The 26865-nt window shown below is 33.2% G+C and overlaps 6 protein-coding genes across 11 annotated transcripts in view; 3 read left to right on the top strand and 3 right to left on the bottom strand.

The window, feature by feature from the left end:
- Nucleotides 1–10: 10 nt before the first annotated feature.
- Nucleotides 11–3429, bottom strand: LOC117571701 (membrane-bound transcription factor site-1 protease). The gene is made up of 4 exons (XM_034253999.2): nucleotides 3145–3429; nucleotides 1686–3075; nucleotides 849–1588; nucleotides 11–785 (listed from the first exon to the last, which is right to left on the bottom strand). Exons 1-4 carry the CDS (start codon nucleotides 3352–3354, stop codon nucleotides 33–35), a joined length of 3093 nt encoding a protein of 1030 aa, XP_034109890.1. The 5' UTR covers nucleotides 3355–3429; the 3' UTR covers nucleotides 11–32.
- Nucleotides 3430–4492: 1063 nt separating this feature from the next.
- On the top strand, nucleotides 4493–10478 carry LOC117571606 (opioid-binding protein/cell adhesion molecule). Its single transcript, XM_034253823.2, has 8 exons — nucleotides 4493–4658; nucleotides 6013–6088; nucleotides 6313–6651; nucleotides 6714–6983; nucleotides 7064–7161; nucleotides 7234–7536; nucleotides 7607–7777; nucleotides 7857–10478. Exons 1-8 carry the CDS (start codon nucleotides 4656–4658, stop codon nucleotides 8022–8024), a joined length of 1428 nt encoding a protein of 475 aa, XP_034109714.1. The 5' UTR covers nucleotides 4493–4655; the 3' UTR covers nucleotides 8025–10478.
- A 128-nt stretch (nucleotides 10479–10606) lies between these two features.
- LOC117570773 (GDP-Man:Man(3)GlcNAc(2)-PP-Dol alpha-1,2-mannosyltransferase) lies at nucleotides 10607–12614 on the bottom strand. Its single transcript, XM_034252609.2, has 5 exons — nucleotides 12510–12614; nucleotides 12256–12451; nucleotides 11730–12188; nucleotides 10988–11664; nucleotides 10607–10931 (listed from the first exon to the last, which is right to left on the bottom strand). The coding sequence occupies exons 1-5, from the start codon at nucleotides 12524–12526 to the stop codon at nucleotides 10856–10858; spliced, it is 1425 nt and encodes a 474-aa protein (XP_034108500.1). The 5' UTR covers nucleotides 12527–12614; the 3' UTR covers nucleotides 10607–10855.
- Nucleotides 12615–12913: 299 nt separating this feature from the next.
- Nucleotides 12914–14295, top strand: LOC117570192 (uncharacterized). The gene is made up of 5 exons (XM_034251677.2): nucleotides 12914–13032; nucleotides 13085–13248; nucleotides 13306–13439; nucleotides 13793–13863; nucleotides 13956–14295. The coding sequence occupies exons 1-5, from the start codon at nucleotides 12952–12954 to the stop codon at nucleotides 14046–14048; spliced, it is 543 nt and encodes a 180-aa protein (XP_034107568.1). The 5' UTR covers nucleotides 12914–12951; the 3' UTR covers nucleotides 14049–14295.
- A 106-nt stretch (nucleotides 14296–14401) lies between these two features.
- LOC117570191 (dynein regulatory complex protein 11) lies at nucleotides 14402–17679 on the top strand. The gene is made up of 8 exons (XM_034251676.2): nucleotides 14402–15240; nucleotides 15353–15683; nucleotides 15740–16029; nucleotides 16095–16251; nucleotides 16305–16571; nucleotides 16627–16784; nucleotides 16846–17429; nucleotides 17490–17679. Exons 1-8 carry the CDS (start codon nucleotides 14505–14507, stop codon nucleotides 17592–17594), a joined length of 2628 nt encoding a protein of 875 aa, XP_034107567.1. The 5' UTR covers nucleotides 14402–14504; the 3' UTR covers nucleotides 17595–17679.
- A 28-nt stretch (nucleotides 17680–17707) lies between these two features.
- Nucleotides 17708–26865, bottom strand: part of LOC117567349 (transcription factor AP-2-epsilon) — a 30730-nt gene continuing 21572 nt past the window's right edge. Inside the window, exons 1-8 of one of the 6 annotated variants that reach the window (XM_034247279.2) lie at nucleotides 22097–22184; nucleotides 21149–21379; nucleotides 20903–21088; nucleotides 19546–19753; nucleotides 18764–18953; nucleotides 18439–18703; nucleotides 18196–18363; nucleotides 17708–18132 (exon numbers count right to left, since the gene is read on the bottom strand). In XM_034247279.2, coding sequence (XP_034103170.1) covers nucleotides 18022–18132; nucleotides 18196–18363; nucleotides 18439–18703; nucleotides 18764–18953; nucleotides 19546–19753; nucleotides 20903–21088; nucleotides 21149–21379; nucleotides 22097–22141 — 1404 coding nt within the window. In that variant the 5' untranslated portion in view covers nucleotides 22142–22184 and the 3' untranslated portion in view covers nucleotides 17708–18021. Of the gene's footprint in view, nucleotides 18133–18195; nucleotides 18364–18438; nucleotides 18704–18763; nucleotides 18954–19545; nucleotides 19754–20902; nucleotides 21089–21148; nucleotides 21380–22096; nucleotides 22185–26865 lie in introns of those variants that run through there. The other 5 variants (XM_034247282.2, XM_034247281.2, XM_034247283.2 and 2 more) reach the window with 5 other exon arrangements.

Below are 26865 nucleotides of genomic sequence, written 5' to 3' on the forward strand. Positions count from 1 at the left end.
TTGAAAAGAATTTACACTATAAACAATTGGATTTATTTACACGAAAAAAGTACAATTTTACATCTTAGAAATATTACAAACAATATTATTACAGTTAAACTCAACGTTATCATGAATAAAACTGAAATATTAATGTTAAAGTCATTTTGGTTTGCCGATTGTTTATAATCATATAAAGCTAATTTAGCAATTTCGGTATTTAAATTATCAATTACATAGTTGTTTAAACTCTCTTCCGTATCGAACTCCACTTCAGGTTCTATCCTTTTGCTGTCGTTAAATGTTGTTTTACCTATCCATTCAATTTTTTCGCAGTGTAGTATTGGATTTTTTCTATTGGTAATTACTTTGGAGAACAATTTTAAATTGCTACTTGCTAGCCTAATAGGTAATTCTTTGTTTAGATTCTTAAATTCAGAAATTCTATTTAAATTATTTAATAACACAGATTTATGGGAATTCATTGCAAAATCTAAAATGGTTGTTAAAAGCCAGAAACAAGCTTTTTCCATATAAGACGAGTCTAAGCAATTCGAGTCCCCATAAACAGCTATGCGACCTTCAGAATGTTTTTCGCTCTTGTCATGAAGTAAAATTCGATTCTTTAAGACCGCTCGATCAACTGAATTGTCAAATAACTCCACATCATCAGCTGCATTCGGGGAGTCCGGAAAGAGATTGGATAATTTTATCGTCTGCCGAGACTCAAGGGTTGTTTGAAATAACCCCATTATAGGTACAAATTGTTTTGACTCCGTATTCGATGTTTTTCCATTTGCCATAACCTTTCAAATAAAGAAATGAATGAGAATAATTAAAAATAATGAATAGTTTTTATGTTTATTTACCGATGCTCCTTGATCGTTTAAATTTGTTCCAATTACAACATCATCCGGATTGTTTGGAAATGTTGTAAGCGTAGTGCCACTAGCGTAATACATTGCATGATCGCCAAGTTTAAAGTAACCCTCGCCAACAAAATCGCCAAACGATATTCCAAATTGACCCAAAAGATCGTTTAAGGCCGGAATATTAGCTCCTCCAGTGTCTGGAATCCACCATTGTCTACTGTTTTCATCAAAGAATTTTATATTCCGCATTACCGTTGTGTTATACCAATCCGCAAACACTATGACACTTAGACCATCTTTATAAACATATTGGCCAAGTTTGGTAATTTCTTCATTAAAAAATTCTTCCTCCGGATCGATAATAAGTAGGACTCCATAATCAAGAGGGTTAAAACATGTGTAAGGTTCTCTCAAAACATCGATATAATACCCAGCGTTTCTTAAATGTATATAAGCATCTCGAAAATTTGTATGAATATGATCAGCTCTCCAATCCAAAAGGTCTGCTTTAATTTTTAAATTGTCTCGTGGAATATATCCAGGTGGATATCTTAAACTATGATATTGATCCCATAAAATCCGTTTATGTCGAGGCGGTGTTGGCATAATTTTAATAGTAAGTGGCAGGCGTACTTCGCTCTCATGAGTTTGATTTGATCCAAACGGATAACTTTCTATTAATACTATTAAGTAGCCTTTGGCGGTACCAGCATAATTCTCTCCGTCTTTGTTTACAGCTAAAATTATAGTATAAATTAAAAGGTTTTAATGTTTAAATTATTAGGGGAATTAAATTGCTATAAAATTACAAATTTAAAAGTGTGTAACACATACCTATATAAACTGCCATCCATCCAGTCCAAGGCCACATTAACGTTGAATATGATGATGAAATGTTGAGGTATTGGCCATAGTGTTCTGGGTCTGGAATCCATTTTGGTTGACCAAGAACCTTTCCTGTTACTGATATGCCATTAAGAATTGTAACATTTACAATTGAGGCGACACTTCCATAAAATAAGGGTTGACTGCTATACGGCCACATGTAATTTGTGGTAAAATCAAGCGACGATGGTATCAGACTAATCTTGGGTTTGTAGGACAATAATAGCTGCATACTCTTTAGCAAATTGAGTTTTCCTTGTCCTTGCTCGAATATGTTGTAATTTGGAAGTTTCTCTGCGCCTTCGACCAAAACTTGTTTCAACGATGATGGATTTACTAAATTAACTTTATGTGAAGCTCCACTTCTTAACAAAGCTGCTACTCCAGCAACTACAGGTGATGAAACTGATGTTCCTGATAGACGTCTGCAACCTGCATGAACGTCACTTCCTTCCACCTGGCTACCATAAGTAACAATATCCAATCCAGCTCTGCCATAGCCTAAAGGAAGTTCCCATGTTGTCATACCTCTTGAGCTGAATCTCGCAATTTTATCCTCAAAATTGATGCTACCTACACCGATTACATCACTCTGGTCACCAGGATTGTTCAGAGTACCATATATAGGGCCGTCGTTGCCTGCGGCTGATATCATAATTATATTATTGGCTGATAATTCCAAGACCTTTTCAACGAATGGCAAGTCCATAAAATCGGGGCCGCCAATACTTAAATTGATTATGTTGACTTTTTTGTAGATAGCATAATTGAAGGCATCTAGGAACCAAGACGTATATGAAACCTGAGAGTTGGTGAAAACCTTATAGATGTGCAATTCGGCGTCAGGAGCCAATCCCAGGCATTCTTTTGACGAAGCTATCACGCCTGCGACGAAAGTTCCGTGACTGACTCCATCATCCAATGACTTTTCGTTTGTCCAATTCGATCGCTCTTTGACATTTCGAAAATGAGGATGATTTTGTGTCAATCCAGTATCGAATATCGCCACTTTAACACCTTTTCCCGTAATGCCAAGTTTCCAAAGCACATCTGCATGGAGTGAGCCGGAGACATGATGCGGGTTCACAAGCTTTAAATGTTTTTTTCGCGTCACACCAAGAAGTTGCCGAGTATTACAGGTAAATGTAGCGTTGGTGGTAGATGCCAGAAAACGTTGAACACTACGTTGAGGGACTACTGATTTAATAGCAGGATGTTGTTTTATTGCTTCGAGAATGACTTCAATTGATGTCTGATTAGCGCTTGCGATGTACAAAATATCAAAATCACTTGGATAATGGCTAGCTATATTGTTCCGAGGTAAAATCGACCACTTCACCTAAAACGTAGAATGCAAAGTATATATTTTTGAAGACAATAATGCAAATGAACACTAATTTATACGCACATTTTGTTTATTAAGCCTTTTTTCGACGAAAGATTCTCGTATTTTTGTGTAATATTTCGAATGAAATTTTACTATGAACTCGTTGGGAACGGTGTTTACCACAAAGTCAAGACCCTCTGATGTCAATGGTTTTGTGGGTTCGACAGCACACTCAGTTAAGCAAAGGGCAAAAATTGTAGCAAGCCAAAAATGTAATTCTAATGCACTCATTTAACGAAATAGTATATATATATTCTAAAAGTAAACAAAACATTTATGCGGCGAACAGCAGGCGTACGAGAGCAAACAATAATAATACTTGCACCGATGGAATGAAACATGCGATTATTGTTATCGACAATCGGTGGTTTTTTGACACTAAAATATCGATTTCAAATGTGAAAAGGATGTTCATGCATTGAAGATTTTCATAGCAAACATCAAAGGTATTAATATTGAGTAATAGAGAGAGAGAGAGAGAGAGAGAGACTATTGAAGCTGTAAGCTGTTTAAAATTACAAGAACTTTTAAGTTTAACCAAGTGGCGATTGTCGGGGTTTTTGTATTTCGGTATATCCCGTAGGGGCTAAAATGTATATTTTGGAAGCATTGTTGATGGTCACATTGCGACACAAAAAAAAACCTTTTAGGAAAGCTAATATTTTAAAAATAATATTAATCCATCATGAACTAATTAATTCTTGTATAAATTAATAATTTATATTAATTTTAAGAACTGTAAAAACATCTTCGTTTTAAAAACATTGTTGCATCGATATTGTTTCCAATTTTAAAAGTGGTACACTTATTTTCATTATATTATTTGTATTCCTAATTTAAAAAATCAACCTTGCCTTATGTTTGAGCTATAATCTCTTGTATATGAGTTTTTTTTATATTTTTGAGTTCTAGTTTTGAATTTTGAAAAAGTAAAAAATTTTTAAAATTAAATAAATACATAGTTTTTTTTTGTGTCATGTAAAAACTTAGGCATAGTATTTTAAAATGTTTTCACTCAACACAGAAATGAGATCTTCAGAAACCCGGGTAGAAATAATAATATACATTAATATACATATGTACATAGATTAAAGAGTATACATACATATGTAAGATTAAAGAGAGTACATTCCAGTGATCTAATAAATATTTATTGGAATACTTTCGTTTATAAAAAAGACTTAATTTACAGGGTATTCTCTCGGTATTGTAAAACAGCACATTCTTAGTTTTTTTTATATCACGATTCTACCCACAATACAAATACTTCGGGAAAAGCTTTCCAAAAGCTCCAGAGGTAAAAGTGATTTAAAGTTGGACATGCGCAATGTGAGTGAAAATGTTAAGGATAAATACAATTATACTTGTCACCCAGAATCATTGGTGTATTTTATAACTGATAAAGATAGCTGTTTACATTTAATTCCAGACAAATTAATTTGTTTAATAAAATACATACATGTTTATGTGAGATCGGTATACGGTCCGTTTGTTAATGGAATAAAAGATACAAGCTATAAAAGAAACTGAAGATGGTAAGTCGTACAATTCGCTATTTCTGCTTCTGTTCTGAATGGTTTCAGCATATATGAACATGTATGTGCATATACCTATGCAAATATGTGTCTATAAAAGTGTGCAAAGTTCACATGCACATTTTTATTACACAAAATCATACATTTAACTATTTTCACATACTCGTACGTATACGTAATTTCATTTACTATTCATTAGTTCAATTTTCTCTGGATACTCGTATATGCGAAAGTATATGCTGTATACATACATATAACACACATACACACACTACGTAATAATGCTTAAGTGTGTTTGTAAGTTTCAATCGTATTTGATAATTTTACTTATTTAAATTTAATGTATATATGTTGGTTTAACCAATACATATGTATTTCGACTTGTAAAATAAATATTTATTGGAAAAATTATGCAGGGTCTACAACTATGCATATATATATTCATACATAAATCTCTTCATACGATATATAAATGTTTCGTAAATACATAATGATTTCATGTGTATCCGAGTAATTGTATTAACATACATTAACTCTATTTGATATTTAGTCATAAATATGTGTTTAGGCAGTTGAATTGAGTTAGTGAATTTCAAAATTGAGAATAAAATATGTTTAATTTGCTACACTAATTGTGCATACATTAAATACATACGTACATTCATAAGTACGCTGCAATGTATATTGGAGAATGGCTTAAGAGAACTTTCCTTGACAATTATTGGCGAACGCAACCAACATCTTAATCTTTTTGTTTACGAAATATTAAATATTAAATACCTTTATGACTAATTAGTGTATAAAAAGAATATCATTAATTAAGCAAATACTCATATTCATTTCAATCGTAAGTAAACTTCTAATCTATAATTTAACAATAGTAAATAAATAACTCGAATCCATGTTTTAAAATTCAGCTTAGTAAATTTAAATTTGATGCAGTCTGGTAATTTTGATGCAGTCAGGTATGGCAGAGTTAAATTATGTGATAATATTAGAATTTATATTCAAAAAAATATAGAATATATTAATAATTTTGTAATTAATATTATACAGACTTATAACTTACTCGCTTTTAAACATTAATAATATTGTGGCGAATTCTTATTGCAATGAAGAAGACGAAAGGGCCGCGGTAGACATTGAGGCATATTTAGTATCGTATCATTTTCAAAGGTTATCACTCATCGCAGAAATATGACCTTCATATATCCGGGCGGCAATATTGTGGGAGTGCTATGCAACAAATTTATGCCGGTGAAACTAAACCATTAACGAATGCTCTTGACCCCTTAGTATAAACAATAAGAATATCTAACTAAAACAAAATTCAATTGTGTATTTTTTGTTGCAGATAACATACTTACCAAATCAATATCCGATGTGGCAGTGGAGTATTTATTTGTTGTCTATTATTATTTTGCTTAGCGGTGAGTACTCACAACATACACAAGAGAATAATACCTGCATCGAACAATAGTATCCTTCAATAATATGAAAGAATGGGATTTGCTATATAGCACCCCTTCGAATCATCATAATTGGAACCCTCAAAAGAAATATTATTTAATTATTTGCTCTCACCTTTGATTTTCTTACTGTCAAATAAAATAATAAAAATCATGTTAAATTTTTTTTATTTCGTTATTATTAGCCCCTGTCTCAGATGGATCATTCATAGCGTCTGATAATGATGCGCCCACTACTGCACCGAAATTCTTATCAAGGGGCCACCTTTACAAAGTAATAGTCGGAGAGACTATAGAATTGCCATGCAAGGTGCAAAATTTGGGATCGTTTGTCCTGTTGTGGAGAAAGGGCTCTTCAGTTCTTACTGCCGGTCATTTAAAAATATCTCGTGACCAAAGGTTCAAAATCGTTGGAGACTACAATCTTCAGATTAATGGGGTTAAGACTCAAGATGCCGGCGATTATATATGCCAACTTGGGGACCAAGAAAATCGAGATCAAGTCCACACTGTTGAGATATTAGGTATTACAAAATTCAGTTAATCTCTATTCATTTTTAGTTAATTAATTTTTCAATGTTTATAGTGCCACCAACATTAAGAGCACTTCCGCACAATGGACAAGTGACTGCCCGTAAAGGAAGCACAGTTACTTTAGAGTGCAAGGCGTCGGGTAATCCAGTTCCCACAATATACTGGTTCAAAAAAGATGTTTACTCCGGACCGACTCACTTATCTGATAGCTCAACATTGATATTAGAAAATGTGGACAGACATCATGCAGGAACTTATCAGTGCTCAGCTGACAATGGCGTTAAAGAACGCGTTTCAATGGACATTCAGCTGACAATTTTGTGTAAGTATTGGTATTTTTAGTACTTTTAAGTTCATTTTTGCTTATCATGAGATAAATATAAATTACATTTTGTATTGCAGCTCCTCCCGAAATAACTGTTGAAAAGGCTTGGGTTCATGCCTCTGAAGGATATGATATTGAACTCGTTTGCGTTGTTCATGGTGATGTTAATTCTGAGGTAAGTTAATCTTAACTCAATTGTATATAAATTATCCTACTAATATAATCTTCATTTACGTTATTTTCATAGATGTTATGGTATCAAAACTCATTCCTATTGGATCCAACGGATCGACGTTCAATGTACCCTCACGACGATAGATACAGCCTTATTATTAGAAATTTCCAGCCAACCGATTTTGGAAATTATAGTTGCGTGGCTGATAATGCACTAGGAAGAACAAAGAAATACATTGAGGTTTCCGGACGACCAGGGCCAGCAGATTTTATATCACCAGCCCTGAGCGGATTTCTAGATCACTACAATTTAACTTGGACAATAGAGTCCATACCGCCCTTAGACGAAATTAAGCTTTTATATCGAAGACTTCTGGTAAAATTTTGTATATATATTGTATTAATTATATTAGAACAATATCGAATCAATTATTATTATATTTTAGATGAACGAAACGTACCAACATCCCGGAAAATGGCACGAGTATCATATTAAGCCCATCCCTATTAGGACTGACGGGACACATTATTTGATGTCATATGTAGTAAGGAACTTAGAGCACAATGCAGTATATGAAGCAATTGTTCAAGCTAAGAATAAATATGGATGGAATGAGGTTAGCATCACAACAATTATTGAACATTTCTATATATTTAAAATTCTTTTTAACATTAAAACATCTTTAACAATTTTAGATTAGCGACATTCACCAGTTTTATACCCGAAATCACGATCTTCTTTTGGACATCGATAGGGAATATAAAGTGGGAATGTCAGGCAGTAATCGAATATCAAAGACTTTAGCTGCAATAATTTTACCGTATTTGATGGTAACTAGATTTTTGTTGATATTCAATATTTAAATTTATTTATTTTTGGCAAATATAAGTTTAAAGGTGCCTTACTACGTATTTAGAATGTGTATATATTTAAAAAAAAAAAATAATAATATGAGTAGTTATTACAAATTTTGTTTATAAACCAATCTGTATAAATATATTAATTACTAGAGTAATACGATTTTAATTAAGTTTCTTTAATAAATTATTGAAAGGTCACAATTAAATATAGGTATAAAATATATTATGTAAGCATCATCTTGAGTTTAAAACTTTTTAACTCTACGAAATCATCGTCGCATTTCATGGTATAGGAAAAAATTAAACAGTCATTTCAATAACTAGAACAACATTATTATTCTAAGGATATACCATTTGTATAACAAAATAATATAAATTCAAAAATGTATAAATTATTTTATACTTAGGATTACCTTTAATTAAAATGGATAACATATTTTATAACCTTAGGCCAAAAACAGTATATTAAACATATAGATACATATACACAAGCAATTAATATTGAAAAAATACTAAACTTGTTTTAAGAAACAAGACAATACCCATTATCTAAGTGTTCTATCCAAGATTCATCTGTAGGATTCCAAAAATATCGAGCATGCATAAATAAATCTTGGTAAAGAAATGCATTGTTTTTATAAGATAACTCTCATTCTGCTGGTGTATTGCCGCATAAAACCCAGCGTAACAGAATTGTTAAAACAGCGCTCACATAAGTGAGTTCTCCCATAAAAAATATGAAAACCGTTTAAACGAAAAGATTACAATGGCATTCTATCGCCAGATTCTATGAAAATATAAGTCGAGGGTAGACGTTTCCATAAATCAGAAGTTTTGTAGATATTTTTAGATTATTATTAAATAAATAGTCACCTACTCACTTTAATATTTTGTTTTCAAAAGAACAGAGTTTTATGAACTTATTATTAACGAGATATATTTCTATTTCCTTATTATTTTATAGTTTGTTAATGAATATTAAAGAAGTTACAAAATTTAAAACGAATACCTCTCGCTTATGTCAAAAACACAAAAATTTACACATAGTATAAGTTGATGTTGTGCATAATAATATAACCTTGTAATAAATAACTAAGTCCATCAGATTAAAGAATGGTAAATAGGAAATAATGAACACATAAGAAATTATAATCAAACGCATTTAATAATAATATCCTTATAGTGAGAAAATTTAAAGTAGTTCATAGCAATGAAAAACGTAAGATATTTGTGTCGAAGTCATATTAATATAATTGATCTAATGGATCTGCCTGCTATTCCATAATAAGTGCTAAGAAACCCACTGTAAATACGTATTAAGAAACATTTAAACATCGGTTACAACAAACTAAACCGTTTCATCTGAAACACTTAGAAAGCAAAATGATATGGTATAGATCACGAATGATGCAGAACACCACGAATTAAAAATTAATAAAGTGTAGTTCATCTCAAGCAATTATCTTCACACATAACTACACATTTTAGGCAACAAAAAATATAATTTGCTGGAGTAAAGTAGCAAACAAATAAGTAATTATAAAAGAACTAATGGAACGAGTTGAAAATTCAGACTTAATTGCAAACAAAATCAATAAGATATGTAAAAAAGATTGTTAAACCAAGAAAGAAAACCTTTAAAACTGCAGCTAATGTTGCACAGCTTGCCATCCAACAGCTCGATATCCATCAAAATTGCTCTTGCATCCAATCATCGCAATCAATGCAAAAGTGACTTTGAAATTCTAGTAGGAAACATTTTCCAAAGATCAGGATTAAGGAAAACTCAAAGAGACCCAATGAACTAACTAAATTTGGTAGTTGTAAGGACGTAAAACCTTATATATCCTTCGACCTGACTTTAATTGACACAATGTTATTATTCTTCAACGATTTAAGTTCAAGGTGTAAGACGTTGATTATTCATAATCAATTTTTTGAGTTTATAATATAGTTACAAATTCGACCGCTTATATGGAGAAATATCTGAACCTAAATAATTATATAATTAATTATCGTAATATCTAATGTAAATATTCAAATTAACACAACCAAACATGTATTATAATTTGATTGATTTCGGTGAAACTTTTAAGTTATATTTAGTTATCATTCAGAAATAATTTCTGAAAAAAATTAATCCATTTTCAAAACCATACTATTCCATATATTAAGTTTCTGCCACTTTTCTTCATTTAAAAATATCATACAATTTTATATGACTCATTGGATATGTTTCAAGCTCATAGCTCATATTTCCATTAGAATTTAGAAAAAAATCAGAATGCTACAATTACATGAAATAAATGATTGATAATGAATATGCGTATAGAAATTTTAGGAAATGTCTTAATTAATCATATACTTCAAAAACTAAGGCACTCAAAAAATATACTTATACTATTACAAAATAACCAACTCAAAAAATAAAATATAAATATACATATTACAAATATTAAAAAATTTTAGAATATGTCGATGTAAATGTTTAATAAATAAAAATCATATCATTTTAATAAGTAATGATGACTTTGATTGTTAATGCCAGCCTTTTATTTATTATCCTTTTAGTCCAAAAATTATTAGCTATGAAGTTTCCTCTTACATTATTCCTTAATCCATCTACAAAAAGAAAACGCCCATGAGGTGTTTTTGTTAATGTCCTATGGACTATTAAATAAATAAAATAAAAATAAATTTTGCCATAGTTATTATTGAACAGTATCCTAATATTTTTTATTAGAGATTAATTTTCAAAGTTTTAAGTTTTGTCATTGTTGTTTTTTCTTTGGGACGAATTAAATAAATAATTTGCAATTGGGAAAACAACAGTTTTACACAAAAATGGCTGATATTGCACGTAGAAATTGATCGTCAAACTCTTTTTCAGAAAATCTCTCAACGGATGATCTAAAATATAAAAGAAATTAATACCAGAATCATAAACAGGTTATACAAATACGTACCTTGCTGCATTAACAATGTTTGCATTCAATTCTGGAGGATTGAGTATGATATTCAATATACTTCCAGCATATTCAATAGCATCTGTTGCAAGAAAACCATTTTGGCTGCCTTCAGAAGTCTCAATAATGTCAAGTAGTGGACCTCCAGACTTGTGAGCTATCATAATGAGACCTGCTGCCATACATTCTACAACTCCAATTCCAAAATGTTCATTCCACATAGTATGAATACCGATTTTGGATTGTTGAAATAGTTTCAAAAGTTCGTCATATGAAACATTTACTTTGAATTCAATAGAATTTTCAAGAGAAAGATGTTTTGCCAGGTCTTGCATATTCTTTAGCCTCTCATAATCATCATCATTACGACAGGATCCAACAATGACTAGTTTTATACGATTCCATAGATCTTCATTTCTAGACAGAAGTGTTCGTAACTCGTATAATGCTTGCAATTGGAGAGGATGGTTTTTTTCTGGCCGAAACTGTGCCACTGATAATATTAAGATATCATTGTTTCTCCCTACATGTTCAAGTTTCTTAAGATGTGCAATGTCACAAGGTGGGTACACTCGATGAGTTCTTAAAGGAACATCGAATAAGTCAACAATATGATTTTCTGTCCATGATGAATTAACCATTATAGTTTCCGAGCACCTGCTTACCCACTTGTACATCTGAAAATTGAATATTATAATGGACTAGGATAAAGTTCTTTTAAAGAGATTGAAATTCAACTTACCTTTGAAAACAGACGATAGTACGTTAGCTTAATCCAGGTGAGGAAAGGATTTCTTGCTACATAAGCCTTGTTATTATGTGCTAATTGACGAAATTGGACCTTTTTAAGCATGTCGGTGCTTATGACAGGATAATGGACGTAGCTCCCTATCCTAGAGCCAGCTAGAAAACGAAACACCGGATATGTAAATGCATATCCCATGGTATCGATAAAAATATCTGGAGGAAATTTGCAAACAGCTTCCAAGCCCATAACGATTGAGCCTAGGCTTTGTCCCAACAAAGTGAAATGGGGATATTTTCGTGCTTCAACCCAATGCCGTTGTTTTAAAAATACAAATGTTATTTGATCGATGTCAAATGAAATATTAAAAACATTCTTGGCTTTCTGTAAAATTGCACTCGGCGTTGAGTCAATGTCGCCGGTATAAATGACTATCTTAATGCCATCGTACTTTTTCTGAAATGAAATTAATCGAAAAATATTGAAGAAATAATGATTGATAGCTTCTATTATAAGCCCATACCTGCAAAGCCCTCACCGCACACCATAGGACACGTTCACCTCCACCACCAGCATTACAGTACGGGTGGAAAATGCCAACATGTAATCTTTTTTCCGACGATGAGCTGTGTAGCTTCTGCTTATGGTGAGTAATCCATTGCCGAAGTCCAAAGAAAATTGCACAGACTATGCCTAATAGCCATATCAACAGCCAGCATCTACAGCAACAAAACGATAATCTTAAAATCGGTCAATCAAAATCGTTTTTATCCTTACATGAAAACAATCAACATCTCGGTTTGTTGATAAGCAAGCAGTGTGACCGCTTTTTAACTTTTAAAATATACCATTCAGCTTCAAGAAAGATACCGAACAACATCTAGCTGGTTGAAGTAGTGATGAGTAATTTTCAAGAATTCATTTGAAAAGCCGAAACGATACCTATTTAATTTTCTTAAATAAAATATGCAATTATCGATAGTCGAATATTTACAAATATATTACAAACATATGCCATTTTATTATTTTTGCTGTGTTCTATCAGATATTTGTTTTTCTGTATTGTAATAAAAGCATTTTTGATGGAATAAATAATAATAATTAATTGAATGCACTTACGCTGATTCGACGCGATGTTTCTTGGGAGGGCCCTTTTTAATATTTTGGTATTTTTACCATCACTAAAATTTATAAACATTTGGACAATAACAGCCCAGATATGGATTACGTTCGTTCTATTTTGGATTGTTTAGCTTCGCTATGCAGTTGCTGGCAATGCACAGATGACTTGGGGACTCAAGTAAGTAATTCTGTACTTTGCATTGAATGTTAATTGATTATATTTGTAATAGGGAATAGAACCAAGCGAAAGAACACATCTTCTGGCAGACTCAGTTAATCAAAGTCCAGCACTACGGAGGAGTAATTCAGCTGACTTAAGTAATGATTATTCCCAATCGTTGCCAAAGAAGGACGATCAAAATGCATTGTCTAGATTGGTGCAAAACACCGCCATGTACGTATTATTATCTTTGATTTACAATTAGTACAATACTAATATTATGTACCTTAGAAATATGATCAATGTGGGTGCTATGGACTCCCACACCTTAGAGCATCAAGAGTATACGGATAGAATAAAATTGTACTCCCAACGGCTTCAGCAACAGTGGAATAATGTACAACATCCCAGCGTGGTAATGAAAGGTATGTGCGTCTTATTATCAGCTGTATTGCATACAAACAAATTACATACATACAACATACATATGTGCATACAGAAGCAGCAACTATTCCAGTCACACACGCCCTCCGTTAAAAGTCATAAATATACATAAATATACATACAAATAAATGTATGTATTTTTAGGCTGTCAGAAGAATAATATTCAGCTGATAGGACCACTGCATATGATTCATATTTTCTTTGCCATTGTAATCATATCATTAGCCTAAGTTTCTGAAATCTATTAAGGTCAAATGCTCCCAAATGTCGTACTTTCCTAATGCAATACATATGTATGATATATGACTATAATATAATATATTTTATTTTTTAGGCCTCTTGAAAGATGTTCCCAATCATCAGTCGTGCGTATCAAAGCCCATTTACTCTGATGATACAGCCCAGGTTAGTGAAAATCAATTCACATATAATAATTGCCAATAATATATTTGTTTAATTTATTTTGTAATTTGTTGTCTATTCAATATACTTTTCAGATGAAAATGTTTATGGAAAAATCGCATGCTGGAGTTTCAGGGATACAGATTGATCACAGGGAAGCTGTTGTTGTTCCATTTCATATTCCGTAAAAAGCCATAGCAACATATAATGTTAAATATACAAATATAAATATAATTATTACACCATCAAATTTGATTGTGATAAAATCATTGCTATACACATTAAACTGTATTATACTACTTCAAACTACGACCGAAGCAGTTGTCTGAAGAAAAGGTCTAACATTTAAAAATCAAAATAAACTGATTCGTATAATTTGTGTAAATTGTGAGCGGTTTGTTAAAATGAATAATAAAAAAAAATTTCTAATTGTCAGGGTTACGTTTTATACAAAGTTATATTATTAAAAATTGGAATATAAGTTGAATAGAGGATTGGAAGTACCAGATTTAAATGACATTAATTTTTCAGATCGAGAATGCTTTGAGAAATCACTGTTATGATGAATTGAACTAAAACAATTATATTAATTGCCCAAAATTTCTGTTTTCTGCTTACTGATACACAAGAATATATTTTTTTTAATGCCTTTCGACGTAAATCATAAGTTATGGATATCTACTTCAAAAGAGATTGGCCAGCTTTTGAAAAAGCAAATGCGCCTTAAAACAATCGAACCTCCTGAAGAGAAGGCTCTATCATTTAAGATACTTTGCGAACTTTATGTGCTGTATGTGGAACTGGTAAACAAATTAACGTTTATTTATTTCAACACATTTCAAGTGCAAAAACGCGCTATCGTTCGGACTCTAGTTGAAAATGCAACACAACAGCTAATGTTACTTAAAGAGGAATTAAAGGAAATTGAATTAAGCGAATATGTGTATATGGACAAAGTTTTGATTTCAAGAAAACTGACTCCACGAGATTTGATGATTTGGAGGTCTCCACAATTTCTGTATCGTCGTCCCTTAGATATACAAAATATCATATCAAAGAATAAGATATACATGAATGATGAAGAAAAAGAAGCAAGTGCTGCAGAAGATTGGGTTAAAGTTACAGAAGCTGTAGAGCTTATTCAAGCACATGAAAGAGCTCGTCGAGCACGAATATATAAGGCGAATATAAAATATGATAAAAAGAAATATTTGGAAGTGAAGCAAAGAAAGAAAATTAATTATATGTTTACCTTTAAGCCAAATCAAGCCATGAGTATACCAGTAAAAAGAACCATCTTTAACGCGGACTTTATAAAGACTGAAGAATCTTGCGCCGATTTAAGGGATAGGGATGATAATATGAACGAGCTTTATGATGGTATGTAGAATTCAAACACAGTTTACAAAAAATTCAAATATTTGAATTGGTTCTGAATCAGAACATATAGTTTACATATGATATATACATCCTAAACCTTAAAATGTTGCAGAACAAGAACTGGAAAGATTTAATACATTGCGAAATAATGCAGCTCGTATTATTCAATCTTGCTGGCGAGCCTACAAAACTAGAAAAATATTGAAAATCAAAAAACAATTTAAAAAAGAATTACTAGGTATTAAAAAAATTCGAAAATTGAAAAGGCCAAATCAGTTTTCAAACTCGGTTCTTGAAATGTATAAAAATGAAAAATTAAAAGGTCAGCTTGACGAAGATTTCGCAAAATTAATCATGGATGAGCGAACAAGGTTGCTTCAAGTGCGAACTCCTTGGATGATGGAAGATATTTCCGATCACATTCGCGCCTGGTTCGATGAATTGTAAGCAAATAGTAATAAAATTAAGTTGGAATGATTATTAATATTCTTTTGATCAGCTATGGAAAAACTGGAAATTTTCATCCTTATCCAGATCCTGTTAAGAAAGGTACAGTTCTGGTTGTTATCGATGAGACTATGACGCCAATGGAGTTTCAAGAAAGTCTTAATAAAAAACCTATGAGCAAAGAGGAGAAGAAGAAACAGAAGGACAAGATAAAAGCTGAGAAAAAAAAGAAAAAGGATAAATTGAGACAGCAGAAAATTAAGGAAGCAAAGAGACGCAAAAAATTAAAAGATGCTGGAATCATCGATATTGGATATATAGTATCCTCAAGCAAACCAATAGGTACATTTAACTAAAGGCGTTGTTCTCTATGAATTCGAGTATGTGTAATTTCTGCTTTTCGACAGTTAAAATTGAAGAGACAATGAAACAATTTTCGATAGATTGGAGAGATGTTGACGAATATCTAAATAGGAATCACGATCCTATTAAAGATTGGGTGACCGAAGAACAGTTGGATGTAATACATCAAGAGTTACGACAATTGGTTGACGAATACATGCGGTAAAAAGTATGTTTAATGACATAAAGTTATTGAGTTATTGTTAACTTTCTAGGGTTGAATATGAATTGTTGAGAGAAGCTTGGGCAAAGGATAACAAAGTTCCTTATAAAGCACTAAAAGTTAAGAAACCTAAGAAAAAGAAGAACAAGAAGAAGAAAAAACCATTTGATCCGACAGAAGATAGAACTTTGGATTCCCTATATAATGAACTTAAGGATGATGGTGTTATTGAGCAAGTGTCTCACAAGGACTTTGATGAATTCATTGCCGACTTCAATTTCTTGGCTGATGATACACGAGATCCGGAAGATAACTTAACGTATATAATTTGATTTGATTATAGGAATAATTATATATCCCTTATTTTCTTTTAGGACGGTTGGTCCAGCTAAGGGTGACATCAAAATGGTAATTCAAGAAAGTATGTTGGGAATGAGTGAGTTTGATATCGCGAAGCCAAAGTCAATTTTACTAATTGGGCCACTAAATAGTGGAAAAAAATTGCTATGCAATATAATTGCATCTGAATTGGGCAAGTATTCTGATTCACCATATTTTAGAGATTAACTACCTAATCATGATTACTGCTACAGATGCTGTTTTTATAAATCTTAGTCCGGAAAAAACGACTCAATATGCAGATGATATGAACATGTTTTTACATAAAGTTATGAAAGTTGCAAAAGCATTTCAACCAGCCATTTTATACATCGAAGAAGCTCATCGGGTTTTCGCCAAGAAAACTCCACCTGAACAAGCCGCCATGAAGCCAACAATCCTTGCTTCATATATTGCCAAAAAAATATTGAAGCCAATTAAGAAAAGTGACAAGATTGTTCTTCTTGGCACAAGTAATATGCCCTGGGCTGCAAAGGGCACACTTAAGAGAAACTTTAAAAAGATCATACTTATACCGAAGTGTGATTATGGCACCAGTTTCATGCTTTGGCTCGACTTGATGACGGAAAATGCGCCCGACGACCTGGAAGCATATCAATACTCTGCATTAGCCAGAGTTTTGCAGGCATATAATTCTGGGGACATTACTAATAATATAGCGCAGACCTTGAATGTGGAAAGAAAGATGCGACTTAGATTCGATGCTCTTGAACCGAAGGAATTTTTGGAATATTTTCTCTCTGAAAATAATCCACCAATGTTTCCGCCAGAGTTGAAGGTATGTGACAGTGCTTGCTTATAATATAATATGTAATATAATAATTTCAATATTAACCAGATGATGGAGAAGTTTACAAAATGGTTTGGAAAATCCAATAAATTTGAGAAAATGAGAAAAAAGATTATGGCCATTAAAGCAGCCAAAAACAAGAAGAAAAAATAAAAGTAAAAATAATAGAAATATTTTAACTAATGTATTTCGGATGTAATGCTAAAATTAAATAGCAGTGGCTTGTTTTAAAAACATATTTTATTTGTTTGTATACTTTTAAAATATTTAAATAGTAGAATACTTAAAAAATAAAACCCGGATATTTGTGTTTAAAGTGTTGTAAAACCCTTGGTGACTTTTTGACGGAAATAAGTTGATTCACTTTCCTAATTTTAAGAAATCTTAATACATTTGAATGTGTCTGTACATATGTGTTTAATATGCACTTAAAAGTTACGGTTTTACAAATTTCCAATAATTTACACTAAATTAAATAAATTTACAATAATTTATTACTTATTAGAATATATATTGTACCTAATTTTGTATTATAAGATTTGTTAAATTACGAGTTGCTTTTTTGTTGCAATATAGTCTATCATTTCTTATCGTTGTCAATTTTACTTTTATCCAGAGATGAAGATACCATTCCGCCTCCATTCGAAGGGTATAATTTTTCCAAATAGTTCAATGATTCATTAAGAAACGTCTGAAATTGATTTTTAATTAGTTTAAATTTGAAATTAATTTGATGGGTATAGATTAATTTTACCTGAAAAGCATGCAACACGGCAATAATTGCAGGAGAACCGAATCCGTGCGTTAATAAGGAAAAGTGTGTTAAGTGCCGCTGCATTGAAGGCTCCAATAAATGCTGTGATCTTGTTCCAAAGTGTGTGGTTCGATCCTGGCTCAATATTTGCATCAATTCTTTTGTAATCTACAGGGAAAATAATAATATTTAGTAAATGTAATTTTAATTATAATTATAATAATTAAATTGCTAATATCTTACTTGTTGCGAGTGAAGGATGAGCTCTTTTCGTCGATACGAGTCTTGGGGTTCGGTTTGATGGCGCACAATATACTCGGCTAATTGTCTGGCTGGAAACTCAGTTTCGCACACAAAGTGAAAGTCCTTGGCCAGGTGAGTGGCTTCTCCCTCGACTAAGGATGTTAACAATGTTACGTTTGCCGCTTTTCGACGACCAGCTGGTAGGTTTAGTCCAATCTTTTCAAGCTTTTCCCTCAAAAGCCGGCCTCCATTTTTGCTCTTCGCCCTGTTTATAAATAGTTAATTAATTAGGCATACAAGTTTGTGGGAGCATGCGAAAACATACCTTCTTAGAACGCCACCCAGCAAGGATGCATTTAAGCACTCGGGCGGCGACAATCTGCGCTGAACTTCCGCAATTGTAACCTTATATTTCGAAGTACTTGACAGAAGACTGAGTCGACCGGGAACAGCGCAAAATACTTCACTTGGCGACCCTGAGCCTATGTTCGAGGCGTCCTTCCCACTTTTCATGCCTGTGGAGAAAGAATGCATAACATGGCATAATATAAGTATATTTCTATAGCCAAAAAACACACAGTGCATTCATTGTAAGCAAAACATATGAGTCTCAGTGGCAATGTTTTGAAATTGAAAAGTGTGAACTCGACGTGCAAGGATCATTTTACAGTAATCCTGCCAATTAGAGGAGCCAGCTACAATTTCATGGCACACCTAATAACAACTATTTATATGCTTCAGGGGTAGCTCGCCATTGTTGTTCTCACATGTTTGTGGTACCGCCTTAAATTCAATTCATATTTTTCCTTTTTACTATTCAGTGAGGTTCTGTTGCATTCAAACAAATGCACGATGCTATTCATATGGTGTATAATATCAGCATATTAGGTAATAGTTGTAATAGCGCGAATTTACTCCGGGTATACAACTGTCAAATATTTCTCTAATAGCAATATATCATAGTTCTGTAGGGAGTGTATAAATTCTTGATGTAACTCTACTACAATTAAAAGTCTACGTTGAGGTATTGTAAATATCGAAATAACGATATTTGGAAAGCTAATTTCAATTTAATTGAACTTTAACTTTTTATTAGACTGTACTTACTTTTGATTAAAGGTAAATCTGACATGAAAGCTACATTGTCATCCAGGGCAGGAGCTTGGACGTCATCAACAGCATTCTGCAGCGCTTGATGTAAGGCCAAAGATTCGTGCTCATGTCCAAGTCTGGTGCCGTGTGCTGCTCCTGCTGTAATTGCACTGCCGTAATCACTTCTTCTCTCCGTGTAGGGAAAGCCATGAGATAGTTGAGTCTATTTGAAAAGGATTACAAAATTGCATTTAATTTGTATTCAAGTTAATTAGGTTAGCAATGATAGGAACTCAATCCAAATATTCGGTCTGAATGTTTACGAAATCAATTTTTGGAACTTAAAATTAAGTTATCGTTCTTTTGAATTGGAAAATGTAAGTGGCGAAAATTAGATTTGCCGACGGAAATTGAAATGTTTTTGATTGTTGTCAACAAGTCCCAGTGAGTAAGTTTTACTGTATAACAAATCCATTTTACGACTTGAGCTTAACATTTCCAGCAGTAAAAAATATCATAATTGTTATCTTAATCTGTTACTAGTCGTATTAAGAGTAAAGAAATAAAATGTTGTTCCTCTCAGGTATGTATTGTTCTTAACTTGCATATGACTTAATTTTGGTTATTCTAATTCGCATACCCAAAACAAATAATTTTGTTTAAGTAAACTAGTATTTTGGGTGAATTCGTTCAATGGAATTGCTTGTTTAATAAAGCTAGTCAACATTCTTCTTCAATTATGGGCTGACTATTTGCCTATCGCCATCAGAAAGCATACTCGGAAAGCCCTGGGGTTGAAGCAGCCAACAGTTGAGCCAATCCAGTGTTTAGGCAATACATGTACAATGTTCTACAGTATTTGTTCGGCTTCCTCGAGTGTCTGAGTATGAGTGTAGTATGCGCAAAAGCACTACGGGGGATACGCCTTTTGGAACGTCAACAACGCAACTGCCCTAGTCGTGGTTGCAAGGGCAAAGTTCGTCAAAAGCACGCAAGAGTGTGCAAGTATCCTTCTTAATAATATGCACACACACACAAAGACATGTAGGTATATAAAACTCTTTTCCTTTTGGCCCTGGAATTTTCGTTGTTATTTGCAAGATGTTTCAGCGAAATCCCAAGAACATTTTCTAAATACTTTCGGGCATTTTTTTAGTGTTTCATAATGCACTTAAATGGAATTCATGAAGCCATAACGTAGCCGATTATTGTAAGAATGTGAAGTTTATGTGTGTGTGTGTGTCTATAAGTTTTGACAGCGAAGAATTTGACCAAATTCTTAATCAAGAATTCCGTGCTTGGATAAATCGACAGACGATGATAGCTTCAACAATTTAGCATGTTTATGAATTATGAGTGAAGAAGTACTTACAACATGTCCTTGCAACTCAGCATCCCTGTGGGTTCTATGGATACCTAGTTGATCCTGCGTGGATCTGAGGCCCGCCAACTGATTGTAGTGGTGAAGTGGAGCATGATGCAGTGAAGACAGCGGCTGGCCATAGGGATCCGTGCCCAAGTACTCGAGCGGCCCATGGTTCTGTAAATAGCCGGATATCTAAACTATTTTGGAAATGATACGTCCAGCTGGTGTGGCGCCACAATTTGGAGCACTTACCTGTTGCTGTGGAGGGCTTTGAGCTGAATGGTGGAAAGGTGGCGGAAAGTATGGAGGTTGAAAATCAGACTGCAGTGATTGATGATGCATGGTAGCTGCCGACCCATGGGTGCCACTGTGCCCACTGTGTCCCGAGGTGGGGCCACCTCTGCCTGAATGTCCTCCCGAATGGGTTGTATAAGCCGGGCTGCTGCTCGAGAGACCCAAGCTACCATGGCCGCTAAGGCGTTCCTGTAATTCAATTGAACAATCGTTAAATGTTTTGTAGGAAATAAGCAATATTTTGTAATAATTTGAAATATACTATATTGATCTTGCATTTTAATGTCTATTTCTTTCTTCTGTGCGGTGAAAAGGGACTTGAAGTTTTTTACATTTATTTTATTCTGTATTTATTTGATTACATTATGTGTTTGAATGTTGTTCTAAATCAAATTCTAGTATTTATATTAATTGTCATTATCATCTCAGTAAATTATATATTTACTGTTTGTTTTTCAAAGGCAAGTAACTCTTTCATAATCATACTAGTTTATAATCGTTGATAAAAGAACAAATAAATAAGTCAATACGTAATAAAGTATATTATGCTTTAGCTGTTTATTTATCAAATCTAATACTTGATATAAGTAAGCAAATCTTCCTTAGATTGAAAAACATTTTATGCTTATATTCTTAACCGTGATTTATTATATTCGGATACGATATGGCGCAAAAATGCTAGGAAACAAATATCTATAGATGAGTGTGCATAAATTTAAACAGCAAGACACACGTCTTGCCGACGGGTTTGTAATACAAACTTTGAATCAAATTTCTTACAAGCACAAATCAGAATGTATTTACATATTCACTCGTAATATATCATGTGTGATAAGTTCATTAGGTCATTTTGATTGTATACACAACTGAATGTGATCAAACGGTGTTGGACTTGTTTAGTCTTACCTGAATTTCAATTACAGCGGGCATATCCACGTAGGATAAAGTCATGTTATCATATTGTAAATGAAACTACTATATGTTTAATTTCGCGATGGTTCAGATAATGCATTCTTCGAAAACAATATGCTATACTGGTTCAATAATACGCAACTCGTTCAGAAACTCTTACTTACAATACTAATTTAATCACATTGAATATTTAGGAATAGTCCTTGCCTAATAATATTTTTCAAATTTATACAGTTCTTAATAATTTGAGTTTTGGTTATGAGCACACAAACGGTGGGTTAATTCAGAACAATAATTACTAAATATCGGCACACATTGATTGACCCGACGGCGACGACAGCGGCAACGATAGCAACGATACACCGACGACAGCAGTCCGTGAAAGCCAAAAACGAAATGAAAACTGGTCGCGACCGCGTGCCGATAGGGCAGCCCCATCAGCAACGACAGCGGCAACAGCAACGGCAACGGCAACAGCAACCTCAGCAGCAGCAACCTAAGCAGCAGCAGCAGCAGAAGCAGCATCAGAGCAACTCTTAACGCCGGCGTCGTAACGCGGCTTCGTCGGATGTTTTTGCATTCGCCGAGCCAGTGCAGAGAAGAGTAACAAAATACTGTGCTTGTGTGCGTGTGTAATTGTATACACAACCATACGAGTACTCGCAATTGTCGTGTCATTGTGGTAGTTTTTTTGTTGCAGAATTTTAGGAAACATAACGATAAATATATATAGTACAGAATCATATATAAATACAAACATACAAATGTGCTTATTGAGTTGTAAGATTTCATTATGATCGGCTCACTAGTTAGACGCTTGTTATACAGAACATATGCAACTGTACTTAAATGTAATAGTTCTTATTGAGTTACCATAAATAATCATGAATTTAAATCATATATATTTTACTGTTGAAATATAATTGAGTATATTTCCATTTGTTCTTAAGTTCCAAGTATGCTGATTGATTTAAATGATGCCATGTTCCATGTCTTTTCCTAGTCTTCTGCAGTCATTTCGATTCAATCAATTTTGAAGCAAATCAAAAACGGAATTATTGGAAAACGAACAGCAAAATAGCAAACTGTTATTCTTAGTATGGCTTTCGCTTCAAATCATAACTGTAACTGTCAAGCAAATTAAAATATGTGCGTAAATGGCGGATTGATGACCTTGTACATTGACATACACACATGCAAAGCTTAGAAACGCACATACATACATACATATGTACAATAATGGACACAAATGTTGCAATGCTAAGCGAGGGCAAGCAAAGGGGATGATCGATCCACACATACAAATACTATGTCTGCATGTGTTTGTATTTCTACCCGAACTTTAAACTATTAATGTGTTTGTGTATGTCGCTGTGTAGCGCATTGGCGGAGTGTTGACAACAACAGTGGTCGTGAATGGCTTCTGATATGGAAAGCCATTCTAACATCCTGTTTCGCACGTCCTTAGAAAATGCAGGATGCGAGGAGATTTAGATGATACTGTGAATAAACCTAAATACAAGTATATTACAATGAATGCTAATGCATGGTTATTCATAACTGCTATTGTTGAATCTTTTAAATTCACCAAGAACCGTTGGCACCCACAATAATAATTTCGTTGATGGCAAATACCGAGCAGCTTATACAACGCTTATAACAAGTAGGAGTATAAGAGTGGTATAAGTAAAAAGCTGGGTGTCGTATAAGTGTGAATTACAAAAATGCAGTTGAAGATGAATCCATTTTGGCAAATTTGTTTTGATATTTTAAAACTTTATGCAGTAAATAAATAACAATATATTTACTATTAAAAATTGAATATACTGAAAGTAGCTGTTTAAATTTCTATAAAGTAGTTTCATACTTATGTACTTAAAGCACATTTACATACGACCGATTATATGTTAATGCCGATAATCATATATATTCGAGCATATGAACTCACTCGCACACATGTAAACGTATGCGGTCTTAGTTACTATAGCGCGAACGTGGCAATTGCGATCTGGACACGATTTTATTGTGGCTTTATAAATTAAAATAATTTTGATTGATTACTTTGGATTATCTTGTCATTTGCCAGCATCTAATAGAATATTTAACGATACAGATAAACCGGTTTGCTTTTGTTTTGTACGAATTTCGGCTTTTAGTTGGTTTTTTTTTTTCCTTTACTCAACAGATTTCATGCATACTCACTGAAAAATGTGCGTTAGACTTTTGATCAAAAGCCAAAGAGCTAGCCAAAGATTCGTACCTCAGCAGTTCGTTTCGTAATATTTTGGGCCAAGAAAAATGATTTCAAGCAGCAAAGCTTTTGTTGGCGTTGGGGCAACGATCAAGTAGAAGCAGAAGTCGAAGCCCATACCGCTCACTGAGGAGGCCTTCTTACAAATTACATAATTGCTCTTTCCATAGAATCTATGCTATGTATAATACTTGAACGGGTCTTCAACAAACAACGTCTGCCATTCGACCCACTGCCGCTTGATTAGACGAATGGTCTTTGAAGAATATGGAGATTAACAGGTGTAAGTACCGAAGACAAATATATTCGGTTATGTCGTAGTTTACGCTTAGTATGATTTCATTTTGGGGAGGCAGCTCATCCATTCTGTGCAGCTGTTTATTCTTGGATACTATCGTCATCTCTTCTTCGAGTACCTCTACCTAATAATAATACTACAAGCTCAGCCAGATTATTGTTGCTCGGCTTCGGCTTTTCAGTCTTTGTTTATAAAGTTCTTGTTGCTTCGTCTCTTGCATAATTACGTTTAAATACAACTTGAGTTTTCGTTGACTTGGTAAACTATTCAATTAATCGATTTTATTTATTATACTGAATTATTTGAAAAGTTACAATCTTAAAGTTTATTTAGGGCTTTAAGATTTAGGTGCGCAGCAGAATAATAATAAATTCACATATTGTTCAATAGTTTTTTTTTCTGGTCGAGTGTGAGTTTGCGAGATTCGACGTGCGTGGAGGATTTCTTTTCTTATTTGATTTTTTATTTTTACATATCTTTTTTTTTTTGTATTTTTATTAAGTATTGTGTTTTCAATCACACGAGATTTTGAATTGAACGCTATTGTCAGTCGTGAATATGCTGAAATTTGAAATTTACACTGATGGTCAATACTCCCATACCGTAATTCAAGATATAAATAAATAAATTATAAAGGTTGGAATGGTTGACTGTCTGGTTTCTGAAGGCACAGGTAGACAAGACAGACAGATGGAAGCCGTTGAACAGGTCGAAATAGTTTCACCTCCACCTCAAGTGTGTGCAGAACGAAACATAAATACACAAATACACACACACACACATACTCGGGAGTCACACACACACACATATGTATATTCGCATACACGCGGACATGGTATTCTAATGAAATGCTATCCACTCGCCAATGATCAATTGTCATTAAAAGAGCTTTGACTCCAAATTCTGACTTTACCTATTACACAGGTAAAGAGCCAAACATATTGTTGTGGATTACCCTCTCTATTGCCTGTCCGAAATCTACACACACACACACATACACACATCTATACATGACAGACACTGATACTATTATCAATGTAAGTATGTTCTTAATCAGAATGTTTAGTTGAGGCCGTTTGATATAAAAGTAAACGGCGCACTCTGCTTCATCAGCAAATCCGTCTAGGAAATTCCCGAGTAAACACACACAACTAGTTCCTAAAGTAAAAAAAAGTCGAAAGTATAACCAATGGTATTATATTTAGAGGGTAGAAACAGAAACAAATAGTTGGTTCTAAAATGTCATTATTGTTGCCAATTGTTGCAAAAGGTTACTGTTAATCAGAAAGCTACAGATCAGCAGCTACTTCAGATAATCCATGCGCAGATTAAGACATCTTTGAGTTTTGAATAACTTTATTGAGATCAGATAAAGTTTGCCAATATTTATTAGGAAGAGCGAAGATTAAGTAGCCGAGATGCGGGCAGCTTGGCCTTAGGCTATGAAACCAAAAGTGAAATAATTTCCGATGCCTGCTATCTTATGACCTTTACATGTATGTGTATGCATAAAATATAAAATAAGTATGTCTATACATGTGAGACTAATTTAAAAGTAGTTTTGTTAAATAAATTTAGAAAATTGTTCGACTCATTTTTAATATGATCTCCTAACGGTCATTTTAATTACTACTATGCAAATGACATTTTTATTCATTGTAAATAAAATAAAATAAAATAAATAAATAAAATATACAATATTTTCTATATTAAATAAGCAATTTTTAGTAATCCTGTTTTACTGCATATTCATATTTTAATAGAAATTTAAATTTGCATTAAATATATTTAATTATTCTACATTTAATTAAACAGTTTAGTCATTGTCTAAATATTTTCTTTAAAAACGAAGATACCGGAAATACAATAACATTTTCCATAAAGAGCAGTGCAATTTAAATGCCGAAAGCAAAACCAGTATTTGTCGACACCATCTTAATATTTGATTGTAGCCGCTGGCGCCACCTACTGTGTGTGGTGTGTAAACACACAGCATACGCAGCTCTGCCACAGAAAGCTCTGCTAGCCAAATTGGGCCAACAACCAATAGAGGGCGCACATTTGGTAATGAATGGCAACTCTAAAATGATTTGTTTTGTTATCGATAGAAATGCAACAGCAATTTCGAGGGTTCATGTTTTTTTAGTACAAAATATGTGAATCCGAAAATGCGTAAGCATCAAAGGAGCCACTTGCAACACATGCTCGATCTTT

This window comes from Drosophila albomicans, chromosome 3, assembly GCF_009650485.2.
Source record: "Drosophila albomicans strain 15112-1751.03 chromosome 3, ASM965048v2, whole genome shotgun sequence".
NCBI lineage: Eukaryota > Metazoa > Arthropoda > Insecta > Diptera > Drosophilidae > Drosophila > Drosophila albomicans.